This window comes from Bos indicus x Bos taurus, chromosome 7 (assembly GCF_003369695.1).
Source record: "Bos indicus x Bos taurus breed Angus x Brahman F1 hybrid chromosome 7, Bos_hybrid_MaternalHap_v2.0, whole genome shotgun sequence".
NCBI classification, from domain to species: domain Eukaryota; kingdom Metazoa; phylum Chordata; class Mammalia; order Artiodactyla; family Bovidae; genus Bos; species Bos indicus x Bos taurus.
Window position 1 is genome coordinate 90,352,123 of NC_040082.1, and position 25,420 is coordinate 90,377,542.

The 25,420-nt window shown below is 54.9% G+C and overlaps 1 protein-coding gene across 7 annotated transcripts in view; it reads right to left on the bottom strand.

The window, feature by feature from the left end:
• Positions 1-23,509, bottom strand: part of PIP5K1C (phosphatidylinositol-4-phosphate 5-kinase type 1 gamma) — a 49,902-nt gene extending 26,393 nt beyond the window's left edge. Inside the window, exon 1 of one of the 7 annotated variants that reach the window (XM_027547215.1) lies at positions 23,313-23,509. In XM_027547215.1, the coding sequence (XP_027403016.1) occupies positions 23,313-23,406 (94 nt within the window). In that variant the 5' untranslated portion in view covers positions 23,407-23,509. The remainder of the gene's footprint in view (positions 1-23,312) is intronic. The other 6 variants (XM_027547213.1, XM_027547220.1, XM_027547214.1 and 3 more) reach the window with 6 other exon arrangements.
• Positions 23,510-25,420: the final 1,911 nt, after the last annotated feature.

Sequence of the window (25,420 nt, forward strand, 5' to 3'; positions counted from 1 at the left end):
CATGCCCACCTGCGACATGTGGGGCTCCCTGGCCACAGGACGAACCTGGGCTCAGCCCACCCTGAGGCCTGGGGGTGGAGGGGTGGCGGAAGGTGCTGGGAAGCTGACATAATATTTTCGTTGGCTGCGCAACAGCAGAACAATTCACGGTTTTGCATCTGGGGTGTGGGGGAAGGAAGGGGGGATGAGGCAGGAAGTGCCAGTGGACTGAATGGAACATTCCAGACCTCGTCTGGGGGCCCCAGGCATCTCCTTCTCAGTCTGCCTGGAGCACCTGAGCCTGGAGCCCAACCCCTGGGCCCACCCACATTCTCTGCAGCTCCTGACCCCTCATCCCGGGGTTGAGATAGTCCAACACCATGGTCCCTGCCCTCTCCACCACCAAGGCCTCCGCAGTCTCAGGCCTGTGAGGGAGGGGCCCAGCCAACACCAGTGCCGGACGTGAGGTCCAGCCGGGTCTGCCCTGCTCAGGGACACTGACTGGCTGATAAAGGGGCAGCCCTACCCCACCTGGAATCCCCCCAGGCATGAGGCCAGGAGGGCAGCAGGCAGGCTCTGAGCCAGCCCAGGTCACAGGCAGGAGTGCCCAGGGCAGGAGCAGAGTTGGGGGAGAAGCAAGGGCAAGAAGTAGCCAGCACACCTGAGCCAGGGTTCTGCCTAGACATGCACCCCGATATCCCCTCTAGGGGCCTCCTTTCCCCCTCCCCCTGAGTCCCACCATCCGCGCGTCCACCCCCTCTCTGAAATACCCTTCTGGAGCCTTGCCCATCAGCTCTGGGGCCAGGCAGCCAGGTGGCTCCTGCACCCACTCCTGCCATCCAGGCTGGGGGCAGCAGGGACCAAGATCTTGCGCTCCTCCTAGCCCAAGACGTAACCAATTATCTTTTGAATGAGCCACCCCGTTTTCGAGGAAATTAGGTTTTAAAAATAGCCGGGGGAGGGGGAGAGCGTGAGGCGCTGCAGGCGGGAGGCAGGGCTGAGACCTGGGGGGGAACTGGGGACACAGCTGTGCCTGGGGCTGGCCCCCCGACAGATGCCCACGAAGGCTGCTGGTGAGGGACCCCTCCCCCAGCATACACAGGACCACTTCTCTTACGTTTGATGAAGAAACTGAGGCAGAGAAAACACACCCCAAAGACCGGGGGCAGGGGGGCCTTATCATCTATCCTTCAGCAGAAACACTAGGTTATTTTTACTTCGAAGTCCATTCACAGTGCACCTCTGCCTGGCTCCTCTCAGCCCCCATCCTGTACACGTGGAAAACTGCCCCCCCACCCTCCACCCCCCGCCAAGTCTGTCCTCCCCAGAGCAGCCACCAGAGGGTACCCGTGAGCACCAGAATCAGGCCCCGCCCTGGCCTGGCCCCCTCCTCTGCCCACAGCCCTCCTGGGTCCCACCTCCCTGGAGGTAAGAGCCCAGGTCATCTACAGGGCCCACAGGGCCCTGCACAACCTTTCCTGTGCTCCCTCCCTCTCTCTCTCCCCCTCATTCACTCTGCTCCACACGGGCTTCCTTGCTGCTCGCTTCCAGCAGGCCAGGTACAGTCCTGCCCCAGGGCCTTTGCATGGGCTGTTCTCCCCACATGAAATGACCTTCCTAAGACCTCTGCAGGGTTTGCTCCCTTGCTTCAGCCAATACCTGGTTCAGACATCAACCCATCAGATAAGCTGCTCCCCTGATCACCTCACCCCAGACTGCCCCCCTAACTCCAGGCCGCTCTCCCCACCTTCTGGCTTTGTCTTCCAGCACTGGGCCCACCTGGTGCCTGTGTATCATCTCTCCATATCCCCAGTCACAGGGCATCAGGTCTGCCCTGTCACCTGCAGAGCTGTCTGGAGTGCACAGGGGAGCATTCCTCAGAGGGGCAGGGGGGCCTGAGGCGGTCACTGTGGGATCACTGCCCGCCTCGTGCCCAGGGGAGGGCTGCTCCCCATGACTCAGAGCAAATGAGACAGTATGAGGCAGTTGAGCTAGGAAGCAGCACTGGGGCCAGGGCTCTCTCATTTCCCATCAACTGGAATGGTCTGGCCACAGGAGCAAAGTCCCCCTAGGCCAGCTCCGCCCCCACCGAGTCTTGGTCCACCATGACCAGAGTGGACAGGCCACCCACAAGCCACCAAGGGAAATCTGCCTGTAACCCACAAGGAGGGCTCTGTGGCTGATGCCAGGAGGCTGCAGCCCCTGCAGCCAGGTAACCCACCCTGAGCCACCGAACCCAGCAGAAGGGACCCTGCAGCGTGAGGAAGGTGGGTGGCTTTGAGCCACAAGGTCCCTGCTGAGGCCCTGCAGGAGACCCCATGCGGGCAGGACCAGGCAGCCCCCACCCCCCAGGCCTGTGAGTGCAGGAGCCTCCTAGATGGTGTGCCGCCTGCTAAACCCAACCCAGACGACAAAATTGTAGGTGTGTGCAGTTTGCAGCCCTGCGGCTCTAGGTGGCTGCTACATAGCAGCAGCTAACTGATCCAGGGACCACTCCTCCAGGCCGAGAGCATCTCCAAGAGGAATATAAGGACCCAGTCTCAGCCTTTGGGAGATGAAGACAGAAGCAAGCACTTCACGCCCTCCATCCAACTTGTGTTCCTCACATTCACAAAAGTATTAAAGGTACCCACACGACAGATCACTCAGCCACGAAGAGAAGCCCTGACACTCGCTACCACATGGATGGACCCTGAGAACACGATGCTCAGTGAGAGCAGCAGACACAGAAGGACGCACAACGTGTGATTCCACTGACGGGAAACGTCCAGAACAAGCTGATCCACAGACACAGAGTGGGTGAGTGGTTGTCAGGGGCTGAGTGGGAGGAGGTGGGGGGCGACTGCTAAGGGCTTTCTGGGACTGATGGAGTATTCTAGAATTAGATTTTGGTGGTGGTGGCACAACAAAGCAAATATAATAATGACTGAACTGCACATTTTAAAAGAGTTAATTTTATACTATGTAAACGATGGCTCAAAAAAAATTTTTTTAAAGGAAGAAGCTCGTTAGTTGCAAAACCACCACCCAGTGACATGTGGCTCCAGGACCTCCTCCAGACCCCGCTCCTCCAGCAGTGATACTGCGAAGCAGGAGGATGCAGGACCTTGGTCCCCTGCCCCACCCCGAGATGAGGTCGTGCAGCCAGATGGAGGTGTCTGAGCTCAGGAAGGGCAGCCAAGCCTCCAGGCTGGCGCTCCCTCACCTCCTGTGGGGAAGGGCCAACTTGTCCTATTTCTGACCCATCTTGGACCGAGATGTCCACAAAACACGGTAAACAACAGTCACTGGAGAGGGGAAGACACATAAGATCAAGCTCAAGGTTTTGCTGCTGCTCTTTCAGCCTCCGTACACTGCAATCACTCCAGACAGAAGCACGGGGACCCCACCATGGCTCTCAGCTGTCAGCTGAGCTGCGACACTCTGCGAGCCCAGCCTCTCCTCAGTGTGCTGCATAGGACGCGAAGAGTGCAGGGCTCCGGGCACCCCAAGGCCCACTCGCTAACCCAGGCCCCCAGCACTGCAGACACGAGGGGAGGGCCACTCTGTGGGGCATCTGGGGTGTTGTGGATGTGGAGCCACATTGGCTGCCCAACTGGATGCTAGGGGCTCCCTCCCAGTATATATAATCCCAGTCGTGACAACTACAGACGTCCCAGGAGACAGGCAGTGAGACTGTCTACACACGGTGGAAACCCCCACACAAGGCGTTTATGATGGCAGCGACACAGTAACAGCCAGCACCACACTCCCCACTGTGCGGGCCCTGTCCGACAGCGCCCCCAACTCGTCCCCTCACTCCACGCCAACTGGGTGACACAGGGACTGGCCTCCCCGGTCTGCAAGGGGACCTGGAAGCTGGTGGTCCCCATAGGAAAGTGACAGGCAGAGGTGTGAACTCAGGCCCCCCACCCACCCGCCCACTCCACAGCCCCAAGCTTGGTGACTATATCCTCCAGTTATGCCACTGGGAACCCCTCCCTGGGCTTTCTTTCTGGCGGGAGAGGGTCAGTGAGAGTTGAGTCAACTTTCAAAGTCACAATGTTTTGGAGATAAACCTGGGTTTCTTGGAAAATGAGCAAATCTACACAGACAAGGCCAGCATGCTCACTCGCCTGGATCCATATTCTCGCCCTTCACGGTCTGCTCCTCCTACAGCAGCCAGAGGGCGCCCGTGAGCACCTGAGCCAGGCACCATCTGACTTAGTGATCTCATTTCTTTACCACCATTTTACAGAAGGAAGCAAGGGTTTGGAAAAATTTAGGAAGTAGTCCCAAGTCAGAGGTAAAAACTTTATGATCATATCTCAGAATCCAGAACAGCATTCCATAAAATTCAACAGAAAAGTCATGTTGAAAAAGCTATTAAGAAACTAGAGGAAACAGGGGGTGGGGGAAGTAGGGGTGGGGGCTTCCAGCGTGTGTAGACAGTCTCACTGCCTGTCTCCTGGGATGTCTGTAGTCGTCACGACTGGGATTATATATACTGGGAGGGAGCCCCTAGCATCCAGTTGGGGGACAGGAACAACCTTTATTTAAAAACAAGCAGGGGATTTCCCTGGTGGTCCAGTGGTTAGGACTCCACACTTCCTCTGCAGGGGCATGGATGCAATCCCCGGTCAAGAAACTAAGATCCCACAAGCCATGTAATGTAGCCAAAAAAGAAGAAAAAAGTACAAACAGTAAGCACATTAACATCAACCACAAGGCAGAGTGCAGCTGTGAGGGCTTCCACTTCAGTGGGAGAACCGGCCAATGCAATAAAATAAGAAAAAAGAAAAGGAATGAAAATTGAAAAGATAAAAAAATTTTTTTTACAAAATCTAAATCTAACAGAACCATCATAATGAAGCACTGAATTAAGTGGAGCAGAGCAATGTGGCCAGACAGATACCAGTAACTCACCTGCAGTCATACTGCAAGCAGATGCAGAGTTTCTGCCCTTTGGACCACCACCTGCTCTTATTCTTATACGCATGCCTGTCCCTGGTTTCACACTTGAGTTAATTTTTATCTGTTGGATCCGACCTCTCTGATTAACAGACATTATAAGGGAGCTGCTAATCTTTCCTTCCCCAGGGTCACACCTGGTGTGACACTGAAGAGATATGAATCTGGGGTAAATATCACACAGTGACAGAATAAAGAACGTTCATATTTTTGTTGTTATCTCATACTTTTACCACCAGAACTAACGACAGGGAAGGCTAAGAAGTCTAAAGTTAATGGGTGATCAGAGTAGTTAACATCACCAAGAACATGAACACCAAGAACATGCTGGAACATATCAAAGTCTAGTTAATGAAACACATGTTGAAGTGTTTCCAGGGGAGTGTGCTGATGTCTGCAGCTCTGAAATGCATTCAAAAGGTTAGATGGAGAGAGTAATGGATGAGTGATGGCAGGTGATCGACAGATAAACACAGCAAAACGTCCATTGTAGGATTTGAGTGGTAATGAGTGACTGTCCACTCTCCAATTCTTTCAACTTTTCCATACAACTGAAAATGTTCTTAATAAAATATTTTTCCTCCACATTAAAGGTGAATTTTGACCTTTCATGTCAGGTGTTTTCAAACTCTGGGGAGATATTTTTTGAAGTTCTGCCCACAAATGTGAGTGATCCCAGTGAGCAGTGAGCAGCAGCGGACATACATGAGCACACCTAACAAACTTAGTGAGCATCCCCTATGTCCAGGGTCCTGCTTTAGGGATAAAACACTCCAGAGGGAACTGGCTCCTTGCCTGATGTTTAGTAAGAAAAGAGTTTAAGTGCCTAGAAAAATTCAAAATAATATAAAAGACACCAATGTGTTACTATACAGGTTAAACAAATCTTTGTTTCTCCCTTAAGTCAGGAGTCAGCAAACATTTTCTGTGACAAGTTAGAGGAGACCCAGCAAAGGCCACCCAGGGGTCCGGGTGAGGGGAGTGCCCTAAAGGCGGTTCTCACCCTGGTGATCCTGCCCCCAGGGGACACTGCGCAATGTCTGGGGACATCTGTGATCGTCATGACTGGGGGCTGCTGGCATCCAGTGGATGGGGCCGAGGTGTGCCCAGCACCCTGCAGCGCCCAGGATGGCACCCAGGGGATGACCTGACTTGACACAGGCAGTGCTGGGGGGAGACATGGAGCACATATAAAGATGTGTGGGACAGGAGGCAGAGCCTGGATGTGGCTGCTTATTATATTACTCTCTGGTATTTAAAATATTTCGTGATAAAAATGCACTTACTTGCACTATCCAGTCTGTTTTGTCTTCTGTTTGAAGTGCACTGTAATGAAAGGCTACAGCATGTGCGCACACACACACGTGCATACACACACACACACACACACACAGCCTCCCTGGGTTAGGGTCTATCCAGCCAAGTCTCCAACCCTCTCACCACCTCCAGGAGATAACTGCCATTCAACCCACTTTACAGCTGGAGAGGCTGAGGCCCATTGGCGCGGTGACTTCAAAGGCTGCAAGGTCACTACTGGCTGCATTGAGAGCTACCCCGAGGCTGGAGCAGGGGAGAGAGGGGGTGCGGCGGGTGGAGGAGGTTCTGGTGTCCAGTTTCCAGATAACGGGGTCAGAGCCACATAGCCTGACTGAGGTTGCGTAGCCAGCAAGCCCCAGGGCCTGGGGGGTTTGATGAGTGACTTGCTCTGCGCTGGGCAGACGTGCCTGGTTGTGCGAGGTCTTCCACTGGGCCCATACCATCACTGGGTAGGGCGCGGCTCCACCCCTGTGATGCAGAGCTAAGGAGAGGGAAGCTGTGTCTGGTTCACACCTGGGCAGAGCTCACCTTCCCCACGCCTGTCCTGGGGCCGCAGCAGCCCCAGCTCTATCCTCCCCTGGTGGCCTGGATCACCCCCTCTGCATAACACATGACAATCCTGCCCCCACTGCCCTCCCAACTCCACCAAAAGCTCCACTTCCTGTCCTGGATGCCTCGGCACCCGCCCAGGGCTGGGCATGGTGTGGACCTCAGTGAGTATCGGCTGAGTGAGAAACCCAGAAGGGCTGCATGGAGGAGGCTGAGAGTACGCCCTGTCAGGAGCCTCGGGGAAGAGTGGTGGGAATGCAGGCCCCAAGTGTCTCCAACATGTTCCCTCAAGCTGGACATCAGATGAAGGGCTGGAAGCCAGTACGGCCATGGACTGTGGTGCTTCCAGCCCAGCCTGTCTAAGCAACATCCTGGTAGTCTCTCCTATTAGAGGAAGAAACTGGGCTCTGAGAAGGGGTATTCGGATGTGAGTCGAGACAGAAACACGATGGATGCTCCTTGAAGAAACAAGGTGAGGGTGCGGGGAAGAATATTTGTTGATGTAAATCAAGAGCCAGCAACCTGCCCCATGGACCAAACTCACCGCAGTCGTTACAAGGTTTTACTGGCGCATGGCCCCTCCCGCTCATTCACAATCACAGCTGCGTCGGCTCCCACACAGACCACCCAGCTCCTCACAAAAAAGGTCTGCAACCCAGCAAGACCAAAGAGGTCGTGGTGATGGGCTTCAAGCCTCGCTGGGCTCTGTCTCCCCGGTGCAGCACTGCTGTCCTTGGTGCTGACCCCCCAACAGACGCCTGGGCCCAGGGGTGGACCAGCTGCCCCTTCCTCTTGTCCCCTGCGAAGTCCCAGGGCAGGGAGGCTCTGACCCTGTGGGGCCTGGTCCTGCTCACCCAGGGCTGCAGCACCCTGCCTGGGGGGGTGGGCAGGGGCTCCCCAGGGGAAACCAGGGCACAGGGCCCAGTGCTCAGGAGGCGGACAGCAGACAGGGGCCAGACTGGAGGACAATGGCCAGAGTGCCCAGGGATAGCGCTCCGCTCACCCCGCAGGCGTCCAGTGGAGGGCCACGTGCTGTCTCAGGGCTGGTGTACAAGGCTTCCTGGCCCAGTTTTCCTCCCAGATGTACATTTTTACTTTCCGGCAGCCCGCGCTGGGCGACACACACTGCACCAGACGACACATGCCATACTGGTTTCCAGCAGACAAGGCCTTCAGGGTGAGGTGGGGGCCGTGGCTGGAAGACCCCTGGTCACTGGCGGGGTGGTGCTGCCAGCCAGGTGGGGGCTGTTCTCACATTCAGTCCCAGGCTCCACTTCCCAGGGGGCTTCCAGAATCCAAGGGCCTCAACCCGCCCAAAGTCCCTGGCAAGTTGGCAGCCGAGCCAGGTCCCCAATGCCTGGCTGGGCTCCAGGGGTGTCACAGGGGCTCCTGCACTTTGAGGTCCCTTGAGCCAAGGTGATCACACAGCCCCATCTGATGAGACAGGGGTTCAGTTCAGTTCATTTGCTCAGTCGTGTCCGACTCTTTGTGACCCCATGAATCGCAGTACACCAGGCCTCCCTGTCCATCACCAACTCCCGGAGTTCACTCAGACTCACATCCATCAGTTGGTATGCCATCCAGCCATCTCATCCTCTTTCGTCCCCTTCTCCTCCTGTCCCCAATCCCTCCCAGCATCAGAGTCTTTTCCAGTGAGTCAACTCTTCACATGAGGTGGCCAAAGTACTGGAGTTTCAGCTTTAGCATCAGTCCTTCCAAAGAACACCCAGGGCTGATCTCCTTTAGAATGGACTGGTTGGATCTCCTTGCAGTCCAAGGGACTCTCAAGAGTCTTCTCCAACACCACAGTTCAAAAGCATCAATTCTTTGGCGCTCAGCTTTCTTCACAGTCCAACTCTCACATCCATACATGACCACTGGAAAAACCACAGCCTTGACTAGATGGACCTTTGTTGGCAAAGTAATGTCTCTGCTTTTGAATATGCTATCTAGGTTGGTCATCACTTTCCTTCCAAGGAGTAAGCGTCTTTTAATTTCATGGCTGCAGTCACTATCTGTAGTGATTTTGGAGCCCAGAAAAATAAAGTCTGACACTGTTTCCACTGTTTCCCCATCTATTTCCCATGAAGTGATGGGACCGAATGCCATGATCTTCGTTTTCTGAATGTTGAGCTTTAAGCCAACTTTTTCACTCTCCTCTTTCACTTTCATCAAGAGGCTTTTGAGTTCCTCTTCACTTTCTGCCATAAGGGTGGTGTCATCTGAGGCATATCTGAGGTTACTGATATTTCTCCCAGCAATCTTGATTCCAGCTTGTGCTTCTTCCAGCCCAGCGATTCTCATGATGTACTCTGCATAGAAGTTAAATAAACAGGGTGATAATATACAGCCTTGACGTACTCCTTTTCCTATTTGGAACCAGTCTGTTGTTCCATGTCCAGTTCTAACTCTTGCTTCCTGACCTGCATATAGGTTTCTCAAGAGGCAGGTCAGGTGGTCTGGTATTCCCATCTCTTTCAGAATTTTCCACAGTTTATTGTGATCCACACAGTCAAAGGCTTTGGCATAGTCAATAAAGCAGAAATAGATGTTTTTCTGGAACTCTCTTGCTTTTTCCATGATCCAGCAGATGCTGGCAATTTGATCTCTGGTTCCTCTGCCTTTTCTAAAACCAGCTTGAACATCTGGAAGTTCACAGTTCACATACTGCTGAAGCCTGGCTTGGAGAATTTTGAGCATTACTTTACTAGCGTGTGAGATGAGTGCAATTGTGCGGTAGTTTGAGCATTCTTTGGCATTGCCTTTCTTTGGGATTGGAATGAAAACTGACCTTTTCCAGTCCTGTGGCCACTGCTGAGTTTTCCAAATTTGCTGGCATATTGAGTGCAGCACTTTCACAGCATCATCTTTCAGGATTTGGAATAGCTCAACTGGAATTCCATCACCTCCACTAGCTTTGTTCGTAGTGATGCTTTCTAAGGCCCACTTGACTTCACATTCCAGGATGTCTGGCTCTAGGTGAGTGATCACACCATCGAGGTTATCTTGGTTGTGAAGATCTTTTTTGTACAGTTCTTCTGTGTATTCTTGCCACCTCTTCTTAATATCTTCTGCTTCTGTTAGGTCCATACCATTTCTGTCTTTTATCGAGTCCATCTTTGCATGAAATGTTCCCTTGGTATCTCTAATTTTCTTGAAGAGATCTCTAGTCTTTCCCATTCTGTTTTCCTCTATTTCTTTGCACTGATCGCTGAGGAAAGCTTTCTTATCTCTCCTTGCTATTCTTTGGAACTCTGCATTCAGATGTTTATATCTTTCCTTTTCTCCTTTGCTTTTCACTTCTCTTCTTTTCACAGCTATTTGTTAGGCCTCCCCAGACAGCCATTTTGCTTTCTTGCATTTCTTTTCCATGGGTATGGTCTTGATCCCTGTCTCCTGTACAATGTCACGAACCTCAGTCCATACTTCATCAGGCACTCTATCAGATCTAGTCCCTTAAATCTATTTCTCACTTCCACTGTATAAACATAAAGGATTTGATTTAGGTCATACCTGAATGGTCTAGTGGTTTTCCCTACTTTCTTCAATTTAAGTCTGAATTTGGCAATAAGGAGTTCATGATCTGAGCCACAGTCAGCTCCCGGCCTTGTTTTTGCTGACTGTATAGAATAGAACTTCTCCATCTTTGGCTGCAAAGAATATAATCAATCTGATTTCAGTGTTGACCATCTGGTGTTAGGAGCGTCCCATTTTACACATGAGGGAATGGAGGCTCCATCCTGGGGGCAGCTCCTCCCGCCTGGCCCACAGCCTCACTGCGACCTCCTAAGAGATGGAGCCACGAGGTGTGGTGCTAAGCCACCCTTTGGATTCCCGACCCACAGAAAGCGTGAGATGACAGGTGTTTCTCGCTGTTTTAAGCCATGACGCTCTGGGATAATGTTACACGGCAGTAACTAATGGGTGCTGCCTGGTCTCCACATGGCCCCTGGAGGACAAAGGGGAAGAGCAGACAGAGAGCAGTCCACATGGTGGGTCCTCCGGCCCTCACCCCCCTCCTCCTCCTGCCCTTACTCCCTGTGTTCCCACCACACAGCCCCCTCACTGTTCCCCACACGTGCCAGGCACAGTCCTGCCCCAGGGTCTTTGCACATGCTTCTCCTCTGTGTGGAACACTCTGCCCCAGCTCACGGATCAGGTCTGGATCAAATGGCACCTCCTCAGAGAGGCCTTCCCTGACCACTGGCTGGAGTTGGCCCCTGACACCACTCCCTGCCGCTGATCATAAGTCACACCCTGCCTGGTTTAGACCTTCTCCTGTACCACTGCTCCTCCAGCAGCTGCTCCCTTAGTGGGTAGCAGTCACATCTCCTGCAGCCCTACGAGCAGGTACCTGGCACCACCATGGACACCAGCACCCACCCTCTCTCCCTGGTGGTGACCCCAGGAATCATGTCAAGGTCTTGGGCCAGGGCAGGCAGGCTTGGCGCAGAGAGGGGCAGGAGCCTCGGGGTACAGCCTGCCGTGTGGGCCTCCAGCTCTGGCCCACTGGTTACCGTGGGGAGCAGCCGGAGCAACAGGACGAGGGCCCAGGAACAGTTACTGCTGAGCGTGGCCGTGCGATGAAGCCAGCACTGCTGATTCACTGAAACTGCCCATCAGCCCACAGGACTGGTGCTATCATCACGTCCACGCAGCAGATGTGGAGGTCGAGGCCCGGAGAGGCCAGGTCACTCACCAGAGGCCACTCAGGACCAAGAGAGGAGGATGCATTTGACATCAGACAGCAGACTCCAGCCTGAGCCACAACCGCATCCACGGAAGAACTGGGAAGGAACCAGCCATCTGAGAGCCGTACAACCTCCCAGCAGCAGGAGAAGCCAGCACCAAGGTCCTGAGGCAGGACTGGGACTGCGGAGCCAGGGGTCAGCCAGAGGCTGTTGAGGCCGGAACAGAGTGAGCGACAAGAGGTGAGGGCAGGGAGGGGGCAGGCCCTGCCCCATCTGTCACTGCAGGACCCATGAGTGGTTGGTGATTAGGGTCCACTTGCAGCTCTTCCCAGACTGGAATCTGTCCGGGCCCCCCAGTGACCGGAGACCAGAAGATAAGGGCACCAAGACAACTGGACGAGAGGAGACACTGGGGTCCCGCTCACAGCAACACAAAATTAACTCAAACGCATCATAAGCCTAAACGAATGCGAGGGCTAAGGCCATAAAACCCTCAGAGGAAAACAAGGTCAATCCTCATGACCCCAGGTCAGGCAGGGATTTCTCGGCTACAACACCAGCAGCCAAGGAAAAGAGAGAAATGGGGCCTGGTCACAATGAAATACATCTGTGCTTCCACAGGCACCACTGCAGAGGTGAGAGGACCACCCACAGAACAGGAGGGAGCACTGTGAATCATCTCCCCGAGGAGGCGCTCGTGTCGAAACCATAGAAAGAAGGTCTACAATTCAGCGATGAAACGAAAACCAACCCAACTGGAAGACAAGCAGGGACTTTCCTGGCGGTGCCTGGTGGTTAAGACTTCGCCTTCCAATGCAGGGGGTGTGAGTTTGATCCCTGGCCGGGGAATTAAGATTCTACATACCATATGGCCAAGGCACCAAACCATAAAACAGAAACTACGTTGCAACAAATTCAAGGAAGACTTTAAAATAGTCCACATCAAAAAAAAAAAAAAAAACGCTTAAAAGAAAAAAAGAAGGAAAGAAAAAAGAAAAGAAGCAAAGGATTTGAACAGACATTTCTCCAAAAAGGAAACATAAATGGCCAACAGGCAAGAGATGTTCACTGACCATCAGGGAAACACACCTGGAGATCATGGTGAGCGCCACCCCCACCCCACGATGAGGATGGGGCAGGGGGACAGGTGCAGCTGAGTGGGAACAGGGCGGTGTCTCCTCAGAAGGGTAACCGGAGTTTCCATTGGACCCAGCAGCCCCAAGGCTGGGTGTCCGCCAAAGAGACACGAGGACCCGTGTCCACATAAGGGCTGTACATGGAGCCACATGGGCCGAGAGGTGCAAACAGCCCGAATGCCCACAGACGGGTGGATAAACACACGTTGTCCCTCCACACCCGGGAGCGTCACTTGGCCTTGAGAAGGAGAGAAGCCCTGACACTTGCTACCACATGGGCAGACCCTGAGAACACGGTGCTCAGTGAGAGAAGCAGACATGGAAGGACACACAGGGTGTGACTCCACTGACGGGAAACGCGCAGAGCAGGCCGATCCGCAGACACAGAGAGCGGGTTCCTGGTGGTCAGGGGCTGGGGAGGGGATGGACGGTGACTGCTCATGGGGACGGGTTTCCTTTTGGGGTGATGAAAGTGCTCTAAAATCGACTGTGGTGATGGCCGCACAACTCTGAATATAGTGAAACCACTGAATTACACACTTTGAATAGGTAAACCCAGTGGCATGCGAATTCTATCTCAACAAAGCCGTTACCCAAAAAAAAGCGCTTAGGAAAACGCCTAAGTGCAGACAGGTCTGCAGCCCAATCTTGCCTCACTGCACGGGGCAAACACCGCGTGCTCCTCACGCTGCACGTCTGTGGGCGCCCTGCACTGGGCAGATATGCCAACATCGTTTACCCAACAGCATTTGCTCCCTTCAAGTCTCTGAGTCACACTCTGTTAATTCTCACGTGTCAAACTTCATCACTACTATGCTTGGTACAGTGACCTGTCGTAAGTGATCTTTGACATTACCACTGCAAAATTATTACTACTTTCTAAAGGCTCAAATAGCCAGTAGAGTTTTTAAGCAATGAAGTATTTTTACCATATTTATTTATTCAGTTGTGCCAGATCTTAGCTGCAGCATGTGGGATCTAGTTCCCTGACCAGGGATTGAACCCGGGGTCCCTGCATTGTGGGCGGGGGCGGAGGGCGTGGGAGATGAGGGGTGCTGGTGAGAGAGGTGCCCGGGGTGGGCCTGAGGGTGGAGCCAGATCTGTGTTTTGTGCCAGAAACACATGGCAGCTTCACAGAAGAGAAAAATCATGAGAGCTGACTTCTAAGGGGGGCTGGGGGGATGCAGTGGGCAGCACACGCAAAGGCCCTGTGGTGATGGGATGGGACACTCTCCAGGAACAGCAGACAGGGTTTGATGTGGCTGGAGGGGAGTGTGCAGGTGGGGGCCAAGTCCTGACCAGCAGCCCACACCGCAACCCCCCATCTCAGTGCACGGAGCAAGTGTCTCCAGAGTGGTAAACAGGAAGCCTTGCACAGGACAGGGCCGGGGATGGCAAAGGGGGCAGAGGCAGGGGTGTTTGTCCAGGACTCTGCGGGCCCTGAGAGAAAGAAGGTTCCAGAACCTTCACTCCTGGTGCCACAGACAGCAGAATAGCCATCGGGACCAAGCACAGGTCTGCTGCCAGAGTTCAGGGCCTGCAGCTCAGGCAGAGACGACCCACAGGGCAGTGGATGGTCACCACATGGCCAGCACAGCACGTGAAAGGCCTAAGGGCAGTGGGAGCGGCCTTGGCCAGGGAAATCAAGTGGGCTTCCTGGAGGAGCAGGCGGAGGACAGGTTCCCTTCCCTGAAGGAGGGCAGGGTCACCAGGCACATGCCCAGTGGCTCCACAGGTGGCAGGGTATGGGCGGTCATCTGAGGTTTGGGTCACAGAGCGGCCCTCAGAGGGTCCCACTGACCCCAAATGCTGAGTGTGACCCTGGATGGAGTCCCAGGGAGGAAGCAGATGTTACCACGCAGGACGGCCTGAGTTAATTCATGGAACTGAATCCTGTCCCACGTTCCATTTCCTCCACGTGACCCTGCGCTGGGCTCAGGGAGCCTCTTTGTTTATGGGACACACAGCCCGGCCTCCTCCGTCCTCCTTACTCACAGATTCCCCATCTGCAGGTCTACCTAGTGGTTGGCATGTACCTGTAACTCACACGTTCACTCCCAGGTACATGCAGATCAGCGAGGTCCTAGGATGCTCCCCACATGCCCAGTGAGGTGATGCCCTGCCTGCTGGGCTCAGCCCTCAGACCACAGACAAGGGTAAGGTGCGGGGTCTCTTTAGCGCCGGGCTTTCTGCATTTCTGACTGAATCAACAGCTGGCGTCAGACCAGGCCGCGTGGGGATCAGTCGTGACCCTGGGTGACAGAGCCCTAGGGAGCCCAGCCCTGCGTGTCCTCCTTCCCCTGGACTTCATGGCAGAGGGCATGTGGGTATCGCCAGAATGTCCCCAGAACCCTGTGAAGGTTTCAAAGTTTTCAAAGTAAAATGCTGAAAGGATAATAATATACCCAGAAAGACAGTCATTGCCTCTGCAGAGATGCAGGGTTGAGACAGAAACAAACGCTCACTTTCCACCAACTGCAGGTCTCACTGCAGCTTTTCTCCTGGTAAACGTGTTATTACTTGTAGCTGAAGGCATGACTCCTGCATGAAGGCAGAAGCAGATGAGGGGAATCGAATAGAAGTCCAGAAATAGACCAGCCGCTCGCCGGAGTCTGGCCTGTGAGGGAGGTGGCATTTGCCAGCGGGAGGAAGGCAGATTATCCAGAAGAGGGGCTGGGATGACCCAGAGGTGCCCGGGAGCACTCTGCTCAATTAAACCCTCGCACATCTCATGCCGGGATAAACTCCACATCTAACAGGAATTTAAACATAAAGGGGAAAAAGTAAAATTATGGACGCACTAGAGGAATTTAACTGTAACCTCAGCACAAATGACACACTCACCAACCTGAGAAACCATAGAAAGAGAGACAATGATAAATGTGACCACATGAAAAGAAAATATCTGCCTGGCGTCAATAATCACTGTAAGAGAAGATGGGGAGACGCTTCTTGCACTTACTTGTATCATGGATTTAAAAAATAAATAAACCTTCCATAATATATAAAAAGCTCCTACACATCAACAAGTAAAAGACTGATATGTAATTTGAAAACAGGAAACACACGATGCAATTGATATGCAGTTCCCAGAAAGTGAGGTAAGAGTCCTGAGATGTGCAGGATGGAATGCAGAAGTGGAGTGAGTGGGGAAAAAGGGTCTGTGAGTATGGAATCAAGACAGGATGCAGACGGGCCCAAGAACTCTCTTTATAGTCAGAGGTATCAAGAACTCTCTTATCTTTGACCTCGGTGGGTAGGTCCCTTTATCTCAGGTTTTTTTGCTCCTTTTGCAGGGAAACATTTTTTTTTTTTTCTATTTTATGGCCATGCCACTTGGCATATGGGATCTTAGTTCCCTGACCAAGGATCGAACCTACACTCCTTGCAATGCAAGTGCAGCATCGTAACCACTGGACCACAAGAGAAGTCCCAGGATACATTTTCAACAAAATGAAGATGAAACATTAAGATGAAATATGTGAAAACCTTTCTCTCTGATTCATGTTTTCTCTGACTCAGATTTGATATGTATTAGTATGACAGATACATATATACAAGTTGCAACTACATCAAAACATCCCCTTGTGTGTAAGTTCAGCACAGATGGAAGAAATGGACGAGGCGCAGCACTCACCCTTGCTGGAGGGAGCTCAGAACAGTTCACCTGGGGTTAACCACATGCATCTTAACGACGCTCCAACATCTTGGGGGTCCTGCAGACCTGGGGACCGTCCCTCCTTGAGTCAGCCAACTCCCAGATCACAAACAACTTGCCCATGAGCACATGTGTGCTGTGCAAACCAAGCCACCATGGTTCACACCCTCCCCCTCCTCATCCTGCTCACACACAAGCCCGGGGGCCCCACCCTAACCACCCCTGGCCAGGCCAGGCCCAGTCAGGGCCCACCCCACATCCCAGAGCCACCGCCATCAAACCAGTCAACCCTAAGCTGGCTCAGGGTGCTGACCCTGATCGTCCCTCCTATCCTGAGGACACCCCAATAAAGGCCCCTGCTCTTTCCACATCCATCCCAGCCCCTGGCTGGTGGCAGAAGGACCCAAGAGACAGCCCACTCAGATTTCTGCCCTGGTAGGTGCCCCTTGGGCCACCAACCTCCAGGGCTGGGCCCTGTCCTGGACAGTTCCTGTGAGCTAGCTCATCTAACCCTCACGGGACCCCGAGAGGAAGGCAAGTCTGAATCCTGCTTCCCCTATGAGCCTCCCGGAGCTGCTGGGACCCCAAATCCTCTGCGCCCGCTCCCTAGTCACCTTCCCTCCAGTGGTCAGAGGTTGGAAAGGCCATGTCCTACCAGAGGCGCTAAGACGTGTCTCCAAACAGGGACTTCAGCTGCCTGGTCTTCGCTCCACACAGGGAGGCCCTGGCCCTGCCTCGCCCCCACCTCCCCACCCCAAAGCCACCTGCCCACCACCCCTGGGCTCCAGACTGGGTCTTCTGCCCTCAAGCACTTCTCTGTGTCTCACACTAACACTGTACCCAACCGTCCCCCACACCTGCTCTCACCCCGTCCACCACCTTAGACGAAGCAGCTTGTCTTTCTGGGGCGCAGGTCACAACATGGGAGTCACCCCCTACTCCCCTCTGTCTCTTGCCCCTCCATGCTCAACCCTTCAATCAGTCCTGTCAACCTGGCTTCTGAAATCTACTCTGAATCACTCCTGCCTCCACCTGAGCCCCAGCCCCACCCACCACGACCCGCACAGTCCCCTCTGCCCTGGTACCCTACCCCCTCCTCCTTCCCCACAGTCCGTCTCCCACTGTGGCTTAGTCTGTGAGCAGCTAAGTCAGGGCCCGCCCCTCCTCTGCCCACAGCCCTCCAGGGCTCCCAACTCCCTGGGATAAAAGCCCATGTCCTCCCCCAGGTCCTGCACAACCTGCCCCATCCCCTCCCTGACCTCCCCTCCCCACTCTGCTCCAGACACACAAGCCTCCTCTATGTTCCTCCAACATGGTCTGCCCCAGGGCCTTTGCACGTGCTGGAAGCCCCTCTCCACACTCCATAGTACACACCCCTGTCCTCTCTCTCCCCTTCTCTGCTCTGCTCTTCTCTTCCCCTTGACAGCATTATACCTCTTTTCCTCCTTTACTTACTGTCTGCATGCACCCCACTGGCAACCCCCCACCCCCACACCCCCTACACAGGGACCACACTGTCTCATTTGGGCTGGCTCCAGCGCCTGGCCCAGCCACTCTTCAGCACCCATGTGTACACGAACACCTGCCCTGCATCCCACAGCCTCAAACTTTCAAGGACATCCCCGGCCCCCAGGATCAAGGCCCACATATGGACACGATGAGTGTGTGATTGAGTGAGGCGCGACTATGACTAATGCTGGGGTCCCTTTCCTGGGTCGGAGCCAGACGCCAGGTCCCCAGATGCCCTCCTGCTGGCTCTGGCATCTGGTTCCTCAGGTTGGACCCTAACCTCTCCAGGCGGCCTGGTGGTGCCTAATTAGTGCAGGGGCCCCTCAACTAATCCCCAAGTCAGTAATCCCCAATGTGGGCGGTCCCACCTCAAGCCCCGAAGCCAACTGGCAGCAGCCTGGAAATTCCCAGCAGGGTTCTGACCTGGACTGTTTTGAGTGGTGACATGGCTGGGGCTGGGCCGGGGCGGCAGGCTGGGTGAACAGGGGGCCTGGAGTCCAGAAGCTCTTTATCCTCAGCCCCCAGGCTGGTAAATGCTGTCACTTAATGAGTGCTGCCAGGGGAGGTGGGTCCCACCTCTTCCTGCCCTACCAAATCTTTGGGACCCCACTGTCCTTATCTTGCGAGGTGGAGAGAGGTACACAGTCCTTGGCCCAGGCAAGAGTAAGTCAGGCTGAGCCTCAGGCCGCCCCACCCAAGGTCCCATGGGCCTCCACCTGCGTTGGGAATCCCGGGAAGCCCACCAGACCCTCCCTTCCCCCATCAGCACAAGCCTGCCAGAGCCTGGACCCCTAGACCTGCTGCTTCTTGGGCCCTTCCCTATCTGCCCTCATCAACTCCAGGGTGCAGACTCCCTCATCTTTCTCCACCCCCACAAGACCCCCGTCCAGGCCCCTGGCCCCACAGCCCTCTCCCTACCAAGCAGCCCAAGTGTGATCACTCTGGAGTGTGACTTACCACCCTGCTTACACCTGCCAGAACCATCAACTGGACTCAGACCAGAACCCAAGTGAGGCCAGGTCCCCACCACGCTCATTCCTGCCTCAGAGCCTTTGCACAGCTGATCTCCTGCCTACATGCTTGACATGGCTACTATTTCTCCCTCGGGTCACCTGTTCCCTGACAGCTCTAAGACAGCAGGTCTTGGTCACCCCTTGGGGCCAGGATGCCCCTTTCACTACCGTCACAGCTCCCTTGGAGCTGGCGTGGCCTGACTCAGGGCTTGGCAGGCATCTTCCATAGAGCACCAGTCAGCAAGTTTTCCCGACTTCATAGGCCACGAGCCCATCTCAACACTCAGCTCTGTCGCTGTAGCTGGATTCCCCGTGGACGACAGGCAAGTGACAGGGCATGGCCAAGCACCAACGAGACGCGACAGACAAAAACCGGCAGGTGGGATGGACTCGGGCCTCAGTCTACGACCCCTGGTCTCACCTGCTTGCCATGGCATCCTAACCCCCACCAACCTGAGGGTGAGGGAGCCCTGGTACTTGACCCCCACCCCCAGCCAGCCTCCATGAATGTCCAACAGGCCACAACCAGGCGCAGGGCGAGAGATAACCACATGACCGCATGAGCCCAGTTGGACATGGGCCCTGCCTGTCCAGGTTCTGAGGGAAGTGGTCCCTCGAGCAGGTCCCCATCCATCCTTCCAGGGCTCTACAGGCCAATCCACCTGGCCCAGCCCTCCAAGAAGGCACAGTCATCTGCCCATTTCACAGATGCAAAAACCAAGGAAGAGAGTCCCCAGCTGGCAAAGATGGTCTAGCTCCCGAGGCTGCTTTACAGAAGGGACTGAGTGTGCCGACCAAATGCCAGACATCACGTCACTAGAAAGGGGCCAGGGTGGGATTAGAACTGGGACCCTTCTGCCTCCAAAGGCTGTAGCTGAGTCAGTGAGGGGACAAGGGCGGCCACAGCCCCAGGTTACCATCCACCTGCAGCTGCAGAGGAAGCCTCATGAGGAGGCCCCATCTGCCCAGCCATGATGGCCCCCACTGCTCTTCAAGCCACTCAGGCCTTTGCCTGGGCCGTGCTGGCTTCCTGCCCCTCCTTCAGGCCCCTCAACCATCAGGGGAAGCCCAAGGGGAGATGTCATAGCAAAAACTTGGAAGAGCTCCAGAAGCAAAGACAGGGATATGGAGGACAAGCATCCCGGGCAGAAGGCACAGCAGGTGCAAAGGCCCTGGGACAGGACTGGGTCTGGTGTGCTGGAGGAGCAGGGTGGAGGCCTGGGGGTCTTTTACAGAGTTAGAGAAGGGGAAAGAGGGGAGGGCAGGACATGCATGGCCTTGGGGAGGACCTGTGCTTTTTCCCCAGAGATGTGGGACCCTGGAGGGCTGTGGCAGAGGAGGGGCAGAGCCTTCTGGAGTTGAGTGGCAGTATCACAGGAAGAGATAGATCAGGCCAGCCATGAGGATGGGGCTAAACCAGGAGGAGGCAGAGGGGTGGGGGGAAGTGGGTGGATTTTCAGTCCATTTGGAGGCAAAGCCAACAAAATCTGCCACCAAGTTAGACGTGGGAAGGGGTTGGGGGTCTGTGGGACGAAGCTGACTGTTCTGAAATATCATGGAAGCAAGAAGGGCAGGAGGGAAATAGCTCAGAAGCACCAGACCACAGCACGGCTGAAGCCCACAGGTAGCTCATGGGCCCCCACAGGGCCCAGCCCTCCCTGAGATCCTTGCTGGAGCCAGACACCCAACACAGTCCCCAAAAGCCAGCAGAGAACCCCAGCAGGCCTTCCCTGGACCAGGCCTTGGGAACCCAGGTGTTTAAAGTAACCAGATTCTAAACACCACCAACATTTAACTCCCATCAGATTGGCCCCAGTGACCGAGGCCGATAACATCCAGAGTGGAGCTAGCAAGGCTGTGGGCACACAGACAGCCAGGCTCTCTCAGCCCTGCCGGGACTCTTCACAAAGCCCCCAAGCGTCAACCTGCTTGCCCCTGACCCAGCCACTCAGAGGCAGGGACTTCAACCTCTAGAGATGAAAGCACCATGGCACCAGGCCACGTCCAAGGGTGTTTACTGCAGTATGGCTGTGACAACAAAGCCAGCTCCAGACACCACCCAACCGTCCCCCACCAGGAGGCCCTGAGTTAGTAAGGCCTGACCGGTGTGGGCTGTTGCTAAAGTTCCCCAAGCACTCTCCACTTGCTGATGCGCTAATTCAGGTACTGCTGGCGGCGTGGCCCCATTTTACAGATGGGGACACTGAGACTCAGAGAGATCAAGGCATTTGACCTTGGAGGTCACAGAGCACCTGAGTGGAACTCAGGCAAGCTACAGTTTCCACCCTCTCAATCATAGCACTGTATTCTCTTTCTCTGAAAAGAACTGATACCAACGTGGGGATGGGGAGTCGGGGGGATCATATTGTGGATAAAAAAGCCAGCAAGGCATAGAATGATAAGGGAAGTACAGCAGGCCTCACCTTTGGTGGCTGCGTCTCCAGGGAATAGGGGTGATGTCTGGGGAGGAGGTCTGTGGTCATCACAACTGGGGGGCTCCTGGCATCAAGTGAGTGCTCCACCCCCCATAGTGTCCACGACAGTGTCCCCACAACAAAGAATTTTCCAGCCCCAACCGTCACTGGCGCCAAGGTGTGAGGGTACCCTCCAAACCCCCTGGTGAATGAGCAGCCCCAGCTGTGTGTTTATGCATCTGTGTGAGCAGCAGGAAAGGCGTGGACAGTTGTTCCCTAAACTTAACAGAAATGGGTTCAGCACAAGAGAGGGAGCTATTGACCCTACAGTGAGTGAAATAAGCCATCAGCTGTGGGAGTGGGGTTTCTGTGGGTTTGGGGACAGGCGGGGGTCGGGGGGGGGGTCTCACTGGTCAAGTCCCTGGGTTCAGACCCAACCACAGCTGGGGCCTGAACTTTATCTGACCCCATCACCTAGCCCCTGATAAGACAGACGTTTGCTGTGTGGCTTTCCTGTGGTCACTGCGTCCTAGGCTGTTTTGTCTCTGCCCATATAGGGCAGAGGACTGCTGGTGGAGGTCAGGGGGCTGAGAAGGGACTTCAGCTGGGCCCGTCCACTGTCTGGTGCTGGCAAGCCATGGCATCGCTGCCAGCAAAGAAGCAGGGCGTGGGGGCCGGATGGTGGAGCTGAACGGGGTCATCCACCATGCAGCTCCAGATGGTAGCAGGAAGGGGAGCGGTGGGAGTGCTCCGGAGCCCGGGGTGGGCTGGGGCGGGGTGGAGATTGCTCCCTGCTCCGGCTATTCCTCCAGACATTTCTCTCAACTCCCGGGCAGCGCAGTCTCTCCCGCCTGCCACGGAAGCTTCGGGAGGCCCGGGGGAGGAGGAGGATGGGTGCCCCAGGTGGGCGTCCACAGGGACTCGCCAGCGAGGGCTGCCTCGGGGGGGAGGTAGGGGGAAATGGAGAATTCTGATGATCCGGAAACTTCGTACTTGGGAGCCTGAAATTTGGACCAAGAAGGAACCGGCCCCTCCAGGCAGGGACTGGGCTCGGCCTGGAGCCCGCAGGGCTGGGTGAGGCCGCCTCCCTCCCCAAACCTGCTCTAGGGAAAGGCGAGGGATACAGGCCCAGGAGAGGGGCAGGGGAAAGCAGTACCCCCTACAGAGCCACGGCAGCCCCCTCTCAACATCCAGGGAAAAGGCTGGGGGCTCTCCTGTTCCCCACCTGCTTGTAGAGCCCTGGCACTGAAGGTGTCTGGAGATGTCAACCCCTAGCCCCCTCCTGTTAGAGCAAGTAAACCGAGGCCCAGAAAGGGAAAGAACGGCCAGTGAACTAAAAACCTGGTCTGGTGAATTCCACAAAGAATGATAAGGTAGTCAGGAGGCTGACCCGGCTGGCCTTCGAGACCCCCCATTTCCACCACAGCAGCCCCTGCCCTTCACGACCAGTAAGATGGGCCCAGAGGGTGACCGCTTGCAGGGCAAGAGGTGAGGCCCAGGAGCAGACACTAGCAAGGTGGGCGGCCGGGAGCAGAGGGTCCGCATCACCCTTTGGAGGCAGGGCTCCTCACCGGAACGGGGCTACTCCACAATCCCACGCGTAGAGCAGCCCCCTCACAAGACCGGGTGGGATGTCGTCCTCCAGCGCCCTCAGCAGGAGGCAGGCGGGGCACCCACTCACCCATGGCGCGTCCTAAACGGGGGTCGCCTCCCCCCGCCCAGAGGTGAGGACCCATCTTCCCCGCGCGCCTCCAACCGGGGCTGCTCCACCCACAGCCTCCCAGAATGGGGCCCTGCACCCACCCCCGCCCCCAGACCCACAGCTCTCCCCAAGGACCCCAGGAATGGGCGGCGCCACGCCTGAGCAACCGAGGCGGGGTGTTCCGTCCTCCCTCGGGCCCCAGACGACGCGTCCCCTGGCCCCGGAGTGGGGCGTTCCATCCCCCCCGCGAGCGCCCCCGAGTGGAACGTTCCGGCCTTCCTGCAGCGGGTCCCGACGCCCCTCCAGCGCTCGGACGGGTCCACTGGGCCCCGGCAGGGGGGTCAGGCGGGTCCATTCGGAGAGCGGGGAGGGGAGGAAGGTCCGGAACCGTTACCTGCTGTCGCGCCGCTCTCCGCTGCCCAGGCCGCCTCCGAGGTCACGGCCCCGGCTTCGGCGCTCTCCGCCTCGTCCGGCACCTCCAGCTCCATGGCCGCGCGCGGACCCGCCGGCGGGCTGGCGGGCGGCCGGGCGGCCGGAGGCTGCGACCCGAGCTGCGGCCGCCGTCGCTGAACAACAACCGCCGCCGGCTGGAGAGCGGAGGGAGGGGGCCGGGCCAGGGAGCGAGGGGCGGGCCCGGGGCGGGGCCAGGCGCTGCGCCATCGCGCACTTCGCGCATCGCCAATAGGGACTCGGGGGCGGGGCCTGCATGCGTCAGAGTCCCCGGGAGCTCCACGAGCGCCCTCACGCGCCCAGAGAATGGAAGAGCAGCGCCATTTCTGCCAATACTGCTGTAGGGCTCAGTCTCTCTGTCGCGTGCGATTCTATGACAGCATGGACTGTAGCCCGCTAGGCTCCTCCGTCCGTGAGATTATCCCAGGCAAGAATACTGGAGTGGGTTGCTTGATATATTAACGTTATTAAATAGTGATATATTAAAAAAAAATAAATAGTGATATAGTAGACAAGTAATACTAATAAGTAAAATAAGATATTTATGATACATAACGTGTATTTGTAATGTGGTAAAAATTAGTTATACATAATAATAACATTCTTAAGTGTCGAGCTCAGTGCTATGCAATATCCCCCAAAGTCAGAGACCTGATTTTTATTTTTTTTTAATTAAAAAAAATTTATTTATTTATGTATTTGGCTGTATTGGGTCTTAGTTGAGGCGTGTGGGATCTAGTTCCCTGACCACGGATCAAACCCGGGCCCCCTGCATTGGGACCATGGGGTCTTAGCCACTGGACCACCAGAGAAGTCCCTGTTTCCTTTTTTTAAAACTACTATTATATCCCCATTCAATTTAGTTCAGTTGCTCAGTTGTGTCCAACTCTTTGCAACCCCATGGACTGCAGCACTCCAGGCTTCCCTGTCCATCATCAACTCCTGGAGCTTACTCAAACTCATGTCCATCGAGTCGGTGATGCCATCCAACCATCTCATCCTCTGTCGTCCCCTTCTTCTCCCTCCTTCAATCTTTCCCAGCATCAGGGTCTTTTCCAGTGAGTCAGTTCTTCGTATCAGGTGGCCAAAGGATTGGAGTTTCAGCTTCAGCATCAGTCCTTCCAGTGAATATTCAGGGTTGATTTCCTTTGGGATTGACTAGTTGGATCTCCTTGCTGTCCAAGGGACTCTCAACAGTCTTCTCCAACACCACAGTTCAAAAGCATGGATTCTTCGGTGCTCAGCTTTCTTTATAGCCCAACTCTCATGTCCATACATGACTACTGGAAAAACCATAGCTTTGACTAGATGGACTTTTGTTGGCAAAGTAATGTCTCTGCTTTTTAATATGCTGTCTAGGTTAGTCATAGCTTTCCTTCCAAAGAGTAAGCATCTTTTAATTGCATGGCTGCAGTCACCATCTGCAGTGATTTTGGAGCCCTCCCCAAAAATAGTCTCTCACTTTTTGCATTGTTTCCTCATCTATTTGCCATGAAGCAATGGGAGCAGATGCCATGATCTTAGTTTTCTGAAGGTTGAGTTTTATCCCCATTACCTAACACAAAACATTACACCTAGAAGATGATAAATACTTGATAATATTGATCAACCAGATGGAAACTATTATCATCCCCATTTCACACATGAGGAAACAGGAGCCCAGAGGGCTGAAGCCACATGTGTGGAATCACACAAAATACCTCGTCGTGAAGCAGCCTCTTTTCTTATTGTGTTAAGAATGATAATATTATTAAAGGGCAGTGGTGAGCTCACCAGTGCCACGGTCAGGCAGTTATTCATTCTGAAGTCATGGTTTGGGGAATAATAAGTGTTGCTATTAGTAGTTTTATTCATTATTAATGATTTCTGTTCAGAGACAGGTGGGGGATCTGAGCACCCAGTTGGTGTAGGTCGGAGCTGGGATGTTTTCACCCAGGCCTGTCCAACTCCAGACACGTGACCCCTCTCTTCACTGTCAGGTTGCTGGCGAGGTCAGCGGGAGGCTGAGACTGGGCTTTGGGGTGCTGGATGATGGGATGAAGGGGAAACAGC